Genomic DNA, 14,440 nt, shown 5'->3' with positions numbered 1-14,440 from the left:
CCTAAGCGTGCGGCGGTGCTGCTGACCATTTATGTGGCGGTGCTTCCCCAGTGGCAGTGCAGGCTGTGGTTTCGGCGCTTTGCTATCTTTTGGCGCTCGGCTATTCGTCACCACCGGCGCCGATTAGATCAACCACTTCTATATTCCTCCTTTCATTCTCTCGTCCTGGTTCATAAGCGATACATATACGATCTAACCGCTTTTTTGAGGTTCATCTACTTTCACTGATTTTTTTTTCTCTGCGGCATTAACGCTTCCATGTCGCTCAACTGGGTAATGCTCGACGGTTCGGGCTTCGTCCCGCTTCCAAACGAGCTCACCATCTATAAAGCTCCGCAGCGCTCATCTCTTCGCATCCGCGCAGTAGGTAAAATTTCAGGATCAGAGTCTAACATATATCCTGGTAATGTTCCCTCGACAACACGTCCGCCGAAGCTCGATGCCTCTAGTGGCAAGCTTATCCTCACCTCCCACCGCGTCATCTATCTTCCCGACTCACCTGAGTCCGCACTCTTCCGTTCCTTCGCTGCTCCTCTCAAGAATGTCCGCGATGCTCACTTGGTTCAGCCTTGGTTTGGTCCGAATCAATGGTTTGCCGTTGTTCTTCCCGTCGCGGACGGCGGCTTGCCAAATGTTCCTCTTGAGCTCACAATAACCTTTAAAGATGGCGGTGCCTTTGAATTTGATGAATCATTTCTACGCATCCGCGAACGCATGCATGAGGGTGTTAATCATATTGATGAGCTACCTCTTTATGCTTCTGCTGGTTGCGCCGTCAACGTCGTTGATCCTTCTGTACGAGCTGAGGTGCCGGTCGCTGCCGCAGATGCTGACGACATCTCCGACCTGCCGCCACCATCTTACGAAGCTGCACTTTCAAGCCATTAGCGGCTCTTTTTTCTTCCGCATTTTTGAATAATGCATTTCTAGTCACATCTATTGTGATGCATTTTGAGGGCTATATCTGTTGGAGTACTTGGTTTTCTTATTATAGGCTGTTCTATTATTCTCTAAATGTACATCTTCCCTTTTTTCGCACGGAGTGACAGGTCTCGATTGATATTTTGATGAGAGGACTTTTTAATTTCCTTTCTCACATCTAATAATTTTTCTTTCTTCTTTTTTTCCTGGCGGTACAGTAATTACAATGCACTATACCAGCGTCTCATTCCTTTCTGCTCCGCGATGGTAGATTTGACCTCTTTTTCGTCTCTTCAAACTTACTAGACGCCCGCTGTCTAAATTCTTGCAAGTCTTTTTTAATCATAGTCATATCATCATTAACCTCATCCCTCATCAGCTCCAGCGCCTCATCGAGCTCCTGATCTGGCACACCCAACGTAGGCTCGCGCACAAGCACTCTCCCGACGTCAATATGTCCCTTCTTTGTTCGGGCTTGCTCGACCTCAAACCGTAGTTTCTCAAGCTTCGAAGATGACTCTGTACGTGCGGCAAGTTTCGCCTCAATAAACTTCTTCACCCTCCTTTGTGAAAATAATATAATCATTGTAAAAATTCCAATGTGCACGTAGAAGTATACTGTGGACCACACATACAGTGATCCTCGAAATGTAAGAATCACAAATGGCTGTACGGTGTACTGTAGTGCCATCTGTGACACAACATACGTTAATATATCATAATATCGCTTGTATGGCCCCGGTTGACTCAAATCTGGTGACATGAAGAATGGCCGGATATACCTTCTAGCACTGCGTCCACAGGACTGCAAGAATGCGCCAGTAATGAATGTCATATAATATCCAGGAGACACACCATGCCAAAAGGCAGACGTTGCAAAGGTAAACAGCGTACTTTTAAATCCAGGCTTCTTGCCCTTAGGCGTAACGCGCAGATATATATACGTCTTCAGCCATTTATTAGTGTTCATATTCCATGTCTCTAGCAGCGCATGCACATTCTGGCCGGTCTCGTGCCGGTAAGGATCAATATTCCGCACTCGATCCCATTTGCGCTTCTTTGTCACAGGATCTATACCATTATAGCTCAATCCAGATAAAATACAGGCGCCCTCAGCCAATGTCCATGCACCATAGTATTTTAGCCGGTAAGTAAATCCAAGCGGCCACAGGAAAAAAGCGCGGTAAAGAAAAGATCGAGCTCTGAATTCTGAGGTAAAAAGCGCCTTATCACTAAACTTTCCCGACAGTAAGATCCATAGTCCGATCCACATCACTCCTTCAGCTGCCTTCTTCGCTGCTATGCGACCGGAGCGAGGAATTTTTCGCTTGTGTTTCCGTGGCTTGCCGTCTGGATGGGGTGTCGTATACTCACCCTCAAATATGGAAAAATCCAGCCAGCGTCTGAACTCCGAGTAATCAAATGAAGGACCGGCCATCAGCGATGGGAAGAAGAAAACATAAGTCAGATAGTCGAGTAAGGGCGGCAACTTTGTCAGTGCTCTGTCCTTTTGCAGCGAACTCAGCTCAGAAGACGGTCGTCTTCCATCATGCACATTCCATCCAAAAGCAGAAAGTTTCATAACCAATACCATCTGCGAACCTGTGATATCCATTCTACCATCGCTTCCCTTTTGTTCAGGACTGTAGTATCGCTCAATATGATTCACTGTCAGATGACCCATAACAAACACAAAGACCACCCACGGCATCAATGGCGACTTCACGTATTTTGCAAGTAGATATGTGCCTAGTGAAGATATCAAGAGGGTCTGTACGCCGTCTTTCAGATCAAAAATGCCAAGTAGATAGAACGCCGATACTCTATAATACATGTCACCAATTAGTACTCTTCAATGTCACAAATATGAATTATAGCAAAACACTGATCGTACACGATGCAAAAAAACTGCTTGTAGACCGGAGTTGAGTCCGGTAGCCGTTTGAGCACCGCACATAGAGGATATGAGAGAATGAAGGTCAAAAACAACTTGAGTGGATCTGTTTCTAGACCAACTTTCCTTGCTACCGCTCCCGCGGCGGCATCTATGAAGCCAATCATTGTAAATATGTATTCTCGAATAATCTGCTAATTAAGATACAAGACAAGCCAAAAATCCATAGAAATGAGGGAGAGAGAAGTGGTTTGCCTATGGCTGTACTAAAAAAAAAACTATAAGGCGGCGAATGACCAGCGGAACGCGAAAGCGCATCTCTAACTGCAAGAGTAGTTTGGGTTTAAATACTGCATCATAATAGCTATTTGAGGCTAAGTGCAATCTATTTTAGGCGCATATGGATGTAATGTAAACCTTATCATGTATGCGCTGTACGGCTTTGTTTCTCCCCCTGAGAGCGGTATTGTGACCGTTCTCGCTGTCTTACGTATTCATTGCTAGCACTCAGCAGCGAGCAACAGCGTCCAACATGGATCTATTTAAAGCTGCTCAGACATATTCCGACAGATTGTTGGACACAAAGCCATCGTCCGGAAATGGCGTCAGTGGCGTTTATGATTCGTCTGGCGGGAAGATGAAGATATTGTTGCTTGATGCTGAAACAGTATGATTCCTTCGAGTGTATATGAATACAGATGTACTAACTGTCACAGACTCCAATACTTTCAATGATAACTACACAGTCTTTGCTTCTAAAAAACGAAGTGTACCTGATAGAGTATGTACATCAGTGTCCTGCTAATGATTCTAGCAACACATCACTGACTCTTTGCAGCCGACTGGATAATCCTAATAGAGAAAGAATGCGGCATCTAAAATGCGTCGTGTTTGCTCGGCCAACATCTGAGTCAGTACAGATTATAGTTGACGAACTACGAGATCCAAAATATGGAGAATACGAATTATATTTCTCAAATGTTATAAAGAAGAGCGCTCTGGAAAGGATGGCAGAGGCAGACGACTATGAGGTAGTCAAGGCTGTGGTTGTATGTATTTTGAGTTATCGTGCTCTCACGTTCGAAAACTGACATGATTTCTAGGAGCTTTTTGCGGATTATCTCGTTATTAATAAGGATCTATTTGCATTAAATCTCTCTGCACCAGAACACAGTATTTTTGGCGATGCCCCCGAGTCATGGTCGACAGGTCCCTTTATGCGCTCAGTTGAAGCGATCACTTCCGTTTTACTAACGCTGAAAAAGAAGCCAATTATTCGTTATGAAGCAAATAGTCCTTTGGCAAAAAGTCTTGCAATTGAGACACTGTACAACATTCAACAAGATCCTAAACTATTTGACTTTAGAGTCATGGATACGCCTCCTGTATTGCTAATTCTTGACCGCAAAAATGACCCTGTCACTCCTCTTCTTACACCATGGACCTACCAAGCTATGGTTCATGCTTACCTAGGTATCAAAAACGGTCGAGTCGACCTATCTGGCGTTCCTGATGTACGCCCTGATATGAAAGAGATTGTACTTGCAGCCGATCAAGATCCATTCTATAACGACAGCATGTTTATGAATTTTGGTGATTTGGGAGCTTCAATAAAGGAATATGTTGATAAATATCAAGCGAGGACAAAATCGAATATGAATATCGAGAGTATTGCAGATATGAGGCGGTTTGTCGAAGAATATCCTGAATTCCGAAAACTTTCTGGAAACGTCACAAAGCATGTCACTCTTGTCTCTGAGCTTTCAAGGAGGGTAAACACAGATAATTTACTGGAAATCAGTGAACTTGAGCAGTCTTTGGCATGTAACGAAAATCATGCGCACGATCTTAAGCAACTACGGCTTTATTTAACACATAATTTACCGGATGAGACCAAAGTCAGACTCGTAGCACTCTACGCTTTACGCTACGAAAGGTCAGATCAACCTTCACAATTACCTTCTCTTCTCGACCAACTAAGCCGCGCTCATGTGTCTCCCACAAAATTACTAGCGCTGAAGACACTGCTTAGATATGCAGGTGATCGAGAACGACAAGAGGATTTATTCAAAGCCGACTCTATATTTTCTCGCACCCAGTCTGGATTTAAAGGACTACAAGGTGTAGAAAACGTGTATACACAGCATGTTACCCTACTAGAGCGCACTCTTGGTGCCTTGGTAAAAGGCAGATTGAAAGATCATTTGTATCCATTCATTGAGGGTGGAGGCAGCTCTCGAGATAAAGCAGCTGATATAGTCGTGTTTTTTGTCGGAGGAGTTACGTATGAAGAAGCGAAACTTGTTGCACAAATCAATGCGTCTACGCCTGGTCTCAGAATTGTCATTGGTGGTACAGCAGTTCACAGTAGCAAAACATTCATGGAGGATATGGAGTATGCTAGTGCCAAATGGCAGTAATTGTGGAAGAGTTGATTAAACACACGGTGTTCTTTTTTGTTTGTAGAAATTGGGTTACAGATTTATACAGATTAGTTTGAGAATTCTATGAGTAGAGTAGATTTTACTTTTATTTATTAAATCAAAAACATTAACCTTACTGACTCGCCACATTCACTGTAAGCGATTTGCTTATTTGGTGTGGAAGTCAAAGAAGGTGACTATGTTGTGGAAAGCACGCTCCTTGGCGTAAAGGGTCTGAGGAACAGCGGGGTCACCACGAACGGCAAAACCGTGAACAACACCGGAGAAGACGGTGATCTCATAGGGAGTCTGGTTCTTGGTGAGAATAGCCTCAGTCTTGATTCTGTTCTCGACGGGGAAAATAGGATCGGTCTCAGCGGCCTGGATCGTCAAGGGAAGCTTGAGGAGCTCGACCTCCTCGTCGTCGACGAACGAAGGGTGGCAAATCGCACCGACGTCGATCTTGGAGGCTCCAAGCAGACGAACAACGTACTTTGCACCGTAGCAGTAGCCGACAGCGGCGATCGAGGAAGGAGCAAAGTCGGCCTTGATGTGGCTAAGAACAGACTCAACCAAGGGCTCGGTGACCTCCTTGGGGTGCTTTCCGAGCCAGGAACCGAGGTCAAACTCCTGGAGCTTGGAGAAGTAAGTCCAGGGAACAGGGTCACCGTTGAAAAGGTCGGGAACAACAACAAGGTATCCCTGAGCAGCAAAGTCATCGGCGATGCTGAGAATGAAAAAGTTAGCAATCAGAATTCTCCTTCAAACAGAGGTGAAACGTACAGCTTAGCGTTGTTGAAGACTACACCAAAGATATCGGTGATAAGAAAAACGACCTTCTTGCCTTTTGCCTTCTCGCCTGAGATGTAGGTTTGGACTAAATAGACAATCGGTTAGAACAGCTTATTAAAAATAGAGTCGAGCTGCTGTCGTCGATAAGAAGGCACAATCACAACGTCTTCACAATGCTATCGAAACGAAATGGACGTCAATTGACACCAAGCAAGGTCAATGGCATTCAGAGCACGACTGAAAACAGCTACAAAAGCAATTGATTAACCTACTTCCGTGGAAGTCAACGAGTTCGCCGGCGGGCTCACCCTCTATAGGCACAATGTTAGCGAGACAGCCCAGACGTATACACCGTTAGCACCAAAAGGCAGTCAGTAGGACACATACCGTGCTTGACACCAGAAAGACAGCAAATTCCAGGGGGATTAGAAGACATGGTAGACTTTAAGAAGCGGCGGTTGAGAAGTGGTGGATTGGGGTGGGCTTGCGGATGGAGGAAAAACTGTCCGAGAGCACGAGCGGCGGTTTTTGAAGTAGGCGAGGCCAGGTTCCGGTATCTTCGATAAGCAAACCTTGTGCTACTAAACCCACGTCACCATCTTTGACGTTTATCTGCAAACAAGCAGCGATCAATTAACGGTATGCTGAAGATATCGCAATCGGCATCATTAAGGCATCATTAATGGCTTTTTTTTTTTCTGTGGCTACTCTTTGCGACAGAAACAGGAACGAATACTCCGCGTTGCAACGCTCAATCGCATGTAACATTTCTTTAGCAGATGAGTTCACTATTAGTCTGCTGCTTGCAAACTATCGGTTGTATTAAAAAGAAGCAAATAATAGTCGCATTCCGTTTAAGGGAGTCAGTTTACTTACGTAGTGTAGAAACTGATTATGTAATATAGACATAAGAAATCAAAGCCGCATCCTCTCCCACTCGCTTTGTTTACAGCCTTTTTCTAGCTCCTGAGCGATACTCCACCAGCCTGGCTTCTCCGCGCGTTCTAATGCCTGTATATGATGTCCGTCGCCGGATCCTGCGCGGGTTTGCCGCGGGTGCTCCTTCAGTACCAGCATCAACAACGACACCGTCCAACGTAACAGTAGACTCAGCTGCTCCAGACACATCAATCGAAACACCGACTGCCAGAGGCAGGCGAAGCGCTTCTCCGCTGCCCTCATCAATTGAGCAAGCATCATTTTATGGTGGACATGGCGGCTTTGGTGAATCTCTATTTACTCCAGACAGCTCTGCCCTTCCGAGCACACGACCCCTTGTCGTGGGTCCACCAGTGACGGCTCACGCTGACGGAACAACTCCTCCTCGCGTGCGGAGAAGACTTCCATCACGATCCAGAATAGAGAGAAATGTACCTCAGTCTCCTGTTACTGCTCCTGTTGCATATCACCACCATCACCACTTGCACCACCTACACAAGAATGCGACTAGGACATTGTCTCCGTCTACACCAAAATCTATTCCAATAGCCGCGGCTGCTGTGCCTAGCAATATACTAGAAAACAGAGGAGACATAGTAGTGCGGAATCCGCTCACTAATGAGCCTGATATGGTGTATTTGCAGACAGATGTGGCTTTGACTGAGCAGATCTATGAAAGCGAATGTGCGTGCTTCCTTGTTTATAATTCTGAAGATCCTGATATGATCTCATTTTTTCATTATTTTATTAATTTACAATATTTTCTAACTTTTGTTATTTCTGATAGCCTTGGACTATCGAGTAAAGAAATACCTGAAGGGCGCATACGGCAATCTCGAACGTCAACACACAGATCAAAGTAGGTCATTTTATTTCTTCCTCGCGTGATTTTAATTTTATTACGCTTTTATTATTTTTTCATCGTGGTTAAATCATTGCATTTAGAACTTCAAGGAATCGTTAAACGGGACTTAAAAAGAATCGTACATAGTCTGGACGAGGATGAATGGATATTTACAGGAGGCGCCGATACTTCTGCGGAGTCGATGTAGCTGCTGAACCTCTGTTGCAAGGCTGTCAATATGCTGGCCCCCTGTTTTATCTTTAATTTAAATGAGGTCGTTGCAATTGTAAATACTGGTATTGGGATCATTTGTAATTTTGATGGAGTTGCTGAGGGCGCTAGAATTTTTACACAGTACGATTTTTGTGAAAATTGAAGTCTTACGCGTTACGGTCATTGTTAGTAAAACAAAATAATTTATTAAAATTGTATTTTATAATAGAATATGTAGAATAGTTTTACAGGAGCTTCAAAGCTATAGTCAATATGGTAGAAAAATTTGCACTGGATCTGTATTTTGACTGATTGGGAACCAGGCTGACCACCTTTGAAATAGTATCATACTCTTGATTTACGTACTCTCTTCCTTCTCCTCACCTTCGTGCCTTTCCTTTTAGAGCACATACATATATCACGCCTTTGTAACGAGTCAAAACGAGCCTTTTTTTTGGCGATTGTCGAAGAATGTCTGATCCGAAATTTGATCGTGGCTTCGGTAGTCCATCTGATCTCGTCTTTCAACTCTCGGCAACTGATGACCGCTTCCCTTCCTCGATCTCGACTGTTGGCCGTCATTCCGCTTCACCTCTATCTGCTTCCCATGCGAGTCAGTTCCGCATTTCGCCAAGTCCTTTGAGTGCAGCAGGTAGCGTAAGCGAGAAGCAGAGGTCGCCGTATTCGTCTGCGACGTCTATGGATTATCCGAGACCTCAGCATTTTGATATTTATCCGACCTCGCATAATACCCCCCGCAGCGCTGCGAGGGAAAATTATAGCAGGAGACGCTCTGGAGTAAACGACAACGACTCCTTTTATGATGACAGGAGGGAAAAAGTTTTATGCGATAAAGACTTTCTTGTACTAGTAGTCAACGAACCTGCATCCGACGATCTCCTCACCTCGGACGCGAATTCTAATATCGAAGCTGCGCAAATATGTTCTCCGATTGCTACGGAAAAGGAAAACTTTGTAGTATCCGCTAAACCATTTGCTGAAGAGTGGCCTTTAGAGGCGTCCACCGAGGACAACTTTGATTACGCGTCTGCTTATTACGGGCGAGTTGCCTCTGGAGATAAAATCTTTGACTCTGGCGTCGATGCCGAGTCAGAGTGTGACTCTACAGATGGGGACAATCTGAGAGTGGAAATCAATACCCCATCTGACCGAGAAATGGTTGATATCAGTAGTGCGGAGAACAATTCTCCTTCTTGGATTCCTTCGGAATGCGATAATGGATTGCCTGGCGCTGTCAACGACGAAAAGCCAGTAAAATCTCGGCCCATGGCACTCTCAGTTGATGTATCTGCGCGCGCGGCAGACCAAAGTAAGCCCAAGTCGCCTATTCTTCTTTCTTCGTCATCTTCCTCTGAAGCTGTTCACACTGGCGTCAGTGTGACTAGCTATGCGAGTTCGAAACCAAAGTCTTATGTCGATTTATTGAGCGCGGGAAAGAGCATGGGATGCACTTGCAACCTCAACGAGTCTCCTTCCACGGCTTCGTCAGGAAAATCTTTTCCATTTTCGACTTTTCCTCAGATTATCGAGGCGAAATGTCCTGTGCATCTTCGCATGGCGTCAATGAATAGCGAGAAATCTGCAAGTATTGCAGAAGCATCTACTCCGTTGATCTCCATCCAGCCTGCATCGGATATTGATTCTGCCAGCCAGAAGTCCTTGCCAACTCCTCAATCGGTAGTGGAGACTCATAGTGCGCAAACTGACGACAGCATAATAGATACTTCCACAATTCCTGAGGCCTTACCAATTACCGCTTCTTTTCTTCCAGCCTGCCCTCAGACGTTTGAGGTCGAAGAGGATCGGATTGATCTAGGCGATATCACCGATCAAATCGACGAGATGCTGTTTGCGGAATTTGATGGTCAGCTGGAACTGAGTTCTTTGGAAGTTAGAGCCCCCGACCCTGCACACTTGAGCACCAAATGGAAGCCTACTGCTGATCCTGGCCCGTCATCTGAACCAGTCAGTTTACGTCCTCGTTTGCACAATCCACTCAGATTGCTTACCGAGCACAAAAATAGCTCGCAGGATAGCGAGCTGAGCTGTGAAAATGTGCCATTGTGGTGGAGATACCTCGTCTACCCAATCTATGTGACGTTTTCGAGCCGATCGGCATACAACACGCCTGCTCGTCTTTGGGCAATTCACAAAGGAGTCGCCGTTGAGACGCAGTTGACAGAGGAGACATCGCCTGAGAGACAACTGGAGATCTCTTTGCGTCGGCAGAAAATAATGTGGAACATCCTTGGGCTTGTGCTGACGAGTGTTTTATTAGGCGGCGTTATTGCTGGTGTTGTAGTGTACTTCTATGGCGCAGGTGGTGCGACGGGTATTGGCAAGTACGCATCGTTGAGCGCAGGCGCAGGCGCGTCTGGAGCGGCGTAGAATTCTGAGCACTGTATAAGTTACCTCCAGCTGTTTTTACGATACCCATCTACTGCAAGTGTCGCTGTTACTGTTTTGCTATCGCGTTTTACTTTTAGATGGGAATTTGGCGCTTTATAGTATATATTCTATTGTGCTGGCGATAGTGTGTTTTTATAGATCAACTTCAAGTCAGGAAAACTTCTTCTATTTATATTTATAAATCTCAGATACGTAGATTTGTAGATATAGGCAGCGCTATAAACCATAGGCAGACTGAGCAGAGCAGAGCCGATAACCAGCAGGCGCAGGTAGATAAATCGATAAATAAGATTTTCACGTGCAGTACAAATCTCCCAAATCGGTTGTGCAAATAATTACCTATCTAGGAATTATTGGGGCTAGGGCGTACGGCCCTGTCTGCCAGCACTTCACCACATCTCGACTACCGACAAAAGATTGCGATTCCCTCGATTTAACGCCTGCCGCCTACTTCCTCTCGTTGATCAATCTGGTGTCTTTTGTGGTCTCCTTCCTATCTCTTCTATAAACTTCCTCAGCATTTTTAAACTCGCAGCTCTAGACAATGGTCTTTGGAACAAAGAATCGTGAGTAGTCCTTCCCTGGATTGGCTTGCCAGAAAGCCGCAGTCTTGAGCACTAATTAGCGGGTCTCAAGGCGACTCGGAATATACGCGACATGTACCTTGAACCTGCAAATACTACTCGACTACTAGGCTGCGCTTTTGGAGGCTAGGGGTGCATCTTGTGAAAGATTCCGACCGTATTTTCATATGCAGGAGCTGACGTCACCATCTTTTTACTCTAGACAAGGAGAACCTCGAGGTCGTCTCGGTCGACGGTACGTTTGTTTTGTCTTTTATGTATGATGAGACAGTAATCTAACATTGGCATTTTAGATGTTGACGAGGTTGAAGGAGACCAGCACAATATGCTGCTGTCGATCATCTCCTCGCTACGCCCTGGATCTGACTTGTCCCGAATCACGCTTCCAACGTTCATTCTTGAACGCAAATCCATGTTAGAGCGTATTACGAATCAGCTAAACCATCCCGAGCTGTTGCTGCAGGCACATGCTGCAGAGGATCCTGTCGAGCGTATGCTTGGCGTTGTCAGAGTCAGTCACATGTGTCGCTAAATTTTTATACAGCTTGAGAGTTGAGCCTCTAACTTATATGATTATATAGTGGTATCTATCCGGATGGCATATTGCACCAAAAGCAGTCAAAAAACCTCTGAATCCGGTCTTAAACGAGTATTTCACTTGCTACTGGGACCTGCCTAACAATACGCGAGCATACTATATTGCCGAACAGACTTCACACCATCCACCCAAGTCTAGCTATTTTTACATGTCTCCTGAAAATCATATTCGAGTCGACGGAACCCTCGTGCCGCGCTCCCGCTTTCTGGGAAACTCAGCTGCGAGTTTGATGGAGGGACACGGATATCTAAAGTTTCTGGACAAAACGGATTTCAAAGGCAACGTCGAGAAGTATGAGCTTACACAGCCAAACATTTATGCGAGAAATATTTTGATTGGTAAATTAAAATATGAGCTTGGTGATCATTCGCTGGTGAAGTGCCCTGGTAACGATCTTATTGCGGATATCGAGTTTAAGGTGAAGGGATTTGTTACCGGTACGTACAATGCGATTCAGGGCAAGATCATGCGTCAGTCGTCTGGAGATGTGCTGTATGAAATCAGTGGAAAGTGGAATGAAGTCATGGAGATCAAAAACATGAAGACTGGCGTCAAGTCTGTCTTTTTCGACACGCACAAGGCCAAGCCTTCTTTCCCTCTCGTACGACCGATCGAAGAGCAAGGAGCGTTAGAGTCTCGAAGACTGTGGTTGAAGGTTACGAACGCACTTGCACGGAAGGATCATACCGTTGCGACGGATGAAAAGTTTGCGATAGAAGATCGACAGCGTCAAGAGGCGAAGACGCGTGAGGAGGAAGGAGTCGAGTGTCATCCGAGACTATTCAAGGAGGCGCCTGCGCCTTTGGAATGGATCATCCACAAGGATCTTGATGGCAAGTCAGCCGAAGAGCAGACTCAAGAAATTTTATCTATTGCACCGATTCTTCCGGGACAACAAGCAAGCCACGAATTTGATATTCCTCGTCGTCGTCCAAAGTCTTAAAGGGAGTAAGAGACAATACGTGAAAGTTGTTGGTTGATTTTTAGGCATTGTGGTAGTCTTTTTTCCCTGAATCTTTAGTAGCTTCGGTCTTATTTATTTTGCAAATGCTTTTGTGTGTGATTTTTGTTAGATAAGGGAACCGCAGTGATTTAGTTTTCCGGTCTGTCATATTGTTCGGACATGGTACTTTGTATATTCAGTCTAGTCCAAGAACTCTTTAATATTTTTTTTTCTTAGTAGTTTAGGTCTGTGAGCGTTTTTGATAGTTTTCATTAAAATCAGATTTCTTTTATCTATACATGCAGAAATAACTCTTTGAGAACTGTCATATACACCAGATTACGAAATTCCAGGATTAAACAAAAATGCCCGATGTACCAACAGAGCATAAGACACCTAGATGACGGTGTAGACATACAATGCGCTCGTTACCCACAGTCTTGCACATGCCATTGTCAAGAAACATAAAACAGGAAACAAGAAACAACCAACAACCAACAACCAAGATCCAATGACTAAAAGCAATATTAAAAAGTCATAAAAAAAAGAGAAACCAGCATCCAAAAAGGTAAAAATAAAAGTAAAATAAGAGTGAGTATGTATAGGAAGGACAAGACTTGCAAGAGAAATAGGAAAAGCGAAAATTTTGGTTATTCAGACCATATGAATGGCAATACGCGCGTTAAGGAGGCGAGGAACAGGTGACTGCTAGGCATGAACAGCGTGGATAGGACATTCACCTGCGCCTTTCTTCTCAAACCAAGCCCTGATGCATTTGCGATGGTAGACACAGAGACACTCTAGTCGAGCTACTAAATCGTCTTTCTCAAACTCCTCGAAACAGATCACACACTCTTTACCCAGTTGAGATTCTGGAAGACGATAGACTACCATGCGATTACGACGCCGAGCCTGATCTGGCGATCCCGAGAAAGTAGCGCCTGTCAGACAGGAATTAACGTGGCTCTCGCGCTCGTCCTCGGCTTTGAACTTTGATAGACGGTAGCCGCAGATAGGACAGCGATCGTCGTCATCTTCATCATCATCATCGTCGGAAAAGGCTTCGGCAGTATTTTCACGCCGAAGCAGTCGGAAGCCACGGTGGTGGCCGGATGTAGCAGGCGAGACTGCCGCGGAAGATGCGGATAAGGGTACAGTGGACTCGACGGTTGAGTGCTTTGATGCGGCTTCTGAGTGCGATGAAGCAGCCGCGGAGGGCGATGAGCTTCTATAGAAGCGAAAAGAAGAGAATCGGGGTTGCGGTAAGGACGATGACGCCAAAGAGGGATTGGCAGAAGAAGATGGGCGCGGAGAGGAAGAGGAAGAGGTGGATGCATGAGCAGAGGCAGACGGTGCAGCGACAGAGCGCGAGCGTGGACGTTTAGCGAAGAGCGGTGGTCGAGGCGCTGCGGGAAACGACGAGTAGCTTGCGCGGTCTGATGATGTCGGCTCACGGATACAATCGTCGCATGTTCGCAGCAGCGTTCCTGCCGGCTCTGACGGCGCACCGGGAGGAATGGCGTATGTTCCCGGCGGATACGGGATGAAGTTCGTGGCACAGGACCCGCACACTACGCGACCGCAGATTCTACGGAATAATTAGATTCAGCAAATATTCTAAACATCACTAATCAAGAATAGCAGGGTACTCACCGACAGTGGTGCCGACGGAAGAAAAGCGTGAAGGAACGATGACAGACAAAGCACTCGCCAGCCTCGCCGTCCGGCTGCCAGGCGGCAACCTCGACCGGCGCCCGCTCGGCCTGTGGCTCAGTTGCAGCAGCAGACGTGGTGAATAACTTGAAGAGCAGTTGCTGCTCTCAAATCAAGGGCGGTGGTGGTAAAATAAAGAAGAAATG

General features: G+C 45.6%; 8 protein-coding genes across 8 annotated transcripts; 5 read left to right on the top strand and 3 right to left on the bottom strand.

Annotated features, from left to right (window-relative positions):
- Positions 1–43: 43 nt before the first annotated feature.
- Positions 44–1,274, top strand: V2V93DRAFT_370524 (uncharacterized protein). The gene has a single exon (XM_066910295.1). The coding sequence runs from the start codon at positions 259–261 to the stop codon at positions 886–888; it is 630 nt and encodes a 209-aa protein (XP_066765225.1). The 5' UTR covers positions 44–258; the 3' UTR covers positions 889–1,274.
- On the bottom strand, positions 981–3,156 carry V2V93DRAFT_370522 (MBOAT, membrane-bound O-acyltransferase family-domain-containing protein). Its single transcript, XM_066910294.1, has 2 exons — positions 2,816–3,156; positions 981–2,744 (listed from the first exon to the last, which is right to left on the bottom strand). Exons 1-2 carry the CDS (start codon positions 2,980–2,982, stop codon positions 1,166–1,168), a joined length of 1,746 nt encoding a protein of 581 aa, XP_066765224.1. The 5' UTR covers positions 2,983–3,156; the 3' UTR covers positions 981–1,165.
- Positions 3,157–3,305: 149 nt separating this feature from the next.
- Positions 3,306–5,363, top strand: V2V93DRAFT_370521 (Sec1-like protein). The gene is made up of 4 exons (XM_066910293.1): positions 3,306–3,482; positions 3,532–3,596; positions 3,654–3,864; positions 3,919–5,363. Exons 1-4 carry the CDS (start codon positions 3,348–3,350, stop codon positions 5,233–5,235), a joined length of 1,728 nt encoding a protein of 575 aa, XP_066765223.1. The 5' UTR covers positions 3,306–3,347; the 3' UTR covers positions 5,236–5,363.
- Positions 5,364–5,406: 43 nt separating this feature from the next.
- V2V93DRAFT_391463 (dienelactone hydrolase) lies at positions 5,407–6,466 on the bottom strand (the record flags this gene model as incomplete). Its single annotated transcript, XM_066912440.1, has 4 exons — positions 5,407–5,965; positions 6,022–6,115; positions 6,339–6,341; positions 6,418–6,466. The coding sequence occupies 4 exons, from the start codon at positions 6,464–6,466 to the stop codon at positions 5,407–5,409; spliced, it is 705 nt and encodes a 234-aa protein (XP_066765222.1).
- Positions 6,467–6,970: 504 nt separating this feature from the next.
- V2V93DRAFT_370517 (uncharacterized protein) lies at positions 6,971–8,222 on the top strand. The gene is made up of 2 exons (XM_066910292.1): positions 6,971–7,828; positions 7,915–8,222. Exons 1-2 carry the CDS (start codon positions 7,038–7,040, stop codon positions 7,931–7,933), a joined length of 810 nt encoding a protein of 269 aa, XP_066765221.1. The 5' UTR covers positions 6,971–7,037; the 3' UTR covers positions 7,934–8,222.
- Positions 8,223–8,226: 4 nt separating this feature from the next.
- Positions 8,227–10,483, top strand: V2V93DRAFT_370511 (uncharacterized protein). Its single transcript, XM_066910291.1, has one exon. The coding sequence runs from the start codon at positions 8,498–8,500 to the stop codon at positions 10,433–10,435; it is 1,938 nt and encodes a 645-aa protein (XP_066765220.1). The 5' UTR covers positions 8,227–8,497; the 3' UTR covers positions 10,436–10,483.
- A 392-nt stretch (positions 10,484–10,875) lies between these two features.
- V2V93DRAFT_370507 (uncharacterized protein) lies at positions 10,876–12,882 on the top strand. Its single transcript, XM_066910290.1, has 4 exons — positions 10,876–11,022; positions 11,243–11,275; positions 11,334–11,551; positions 11,622–12,882. Exons 1-4 carry the CDS (start codon positions 11,001–11,003, stop codon positions 12,579–12,581), a joined length of 1,233 nt encoding a protein of 410 aa, XP_066765219.1. The 5' UTR covers positions 10,876–11,000; the 3' UTR covers positions 12,582–12,882.
- A 407-nt stretch (positions 12,883–13,289) lies between these two features.
- V2V93DRAFT_324808 (uncharacterized protein) lies at positions 13,290–14,362 on the bottom strand (the record flags this gene model as incomplete). The annotated part of the gene is made up of 2 exons (XM_066907483.1): positions 13,290–14,169; positions 14,235–14,362. Coding segments are annotated over 2 exons (1,008 nt in total), but the record flags the coding sequence as incomplete, so codon positions are not given.
- Positions 14,363–14,440: the final 78 nt, after the last annotated feature.

Source organism: Kockiozyma suomiensis, assembly GCF_038497685.1.
Source record: "Kockiozyma suomiensis strain NRRL Y-17356 unplaced genomic scaffold V2V93scaffold_8, whole genome shotgun sequence".
Taxonomy (NCBI): Eukaryota; Fungi; Ascomycota; class Lipomycetes; order Lipomycetales; family Lipomycetaceae; genus Kockiozyma; species Kockiozyma suomiensis.
The sequence above is the reverse complement of the archived record's forward strand: the minus strand, read 5'-3'. Positions and strand labels throughout refer to the sequence as shown.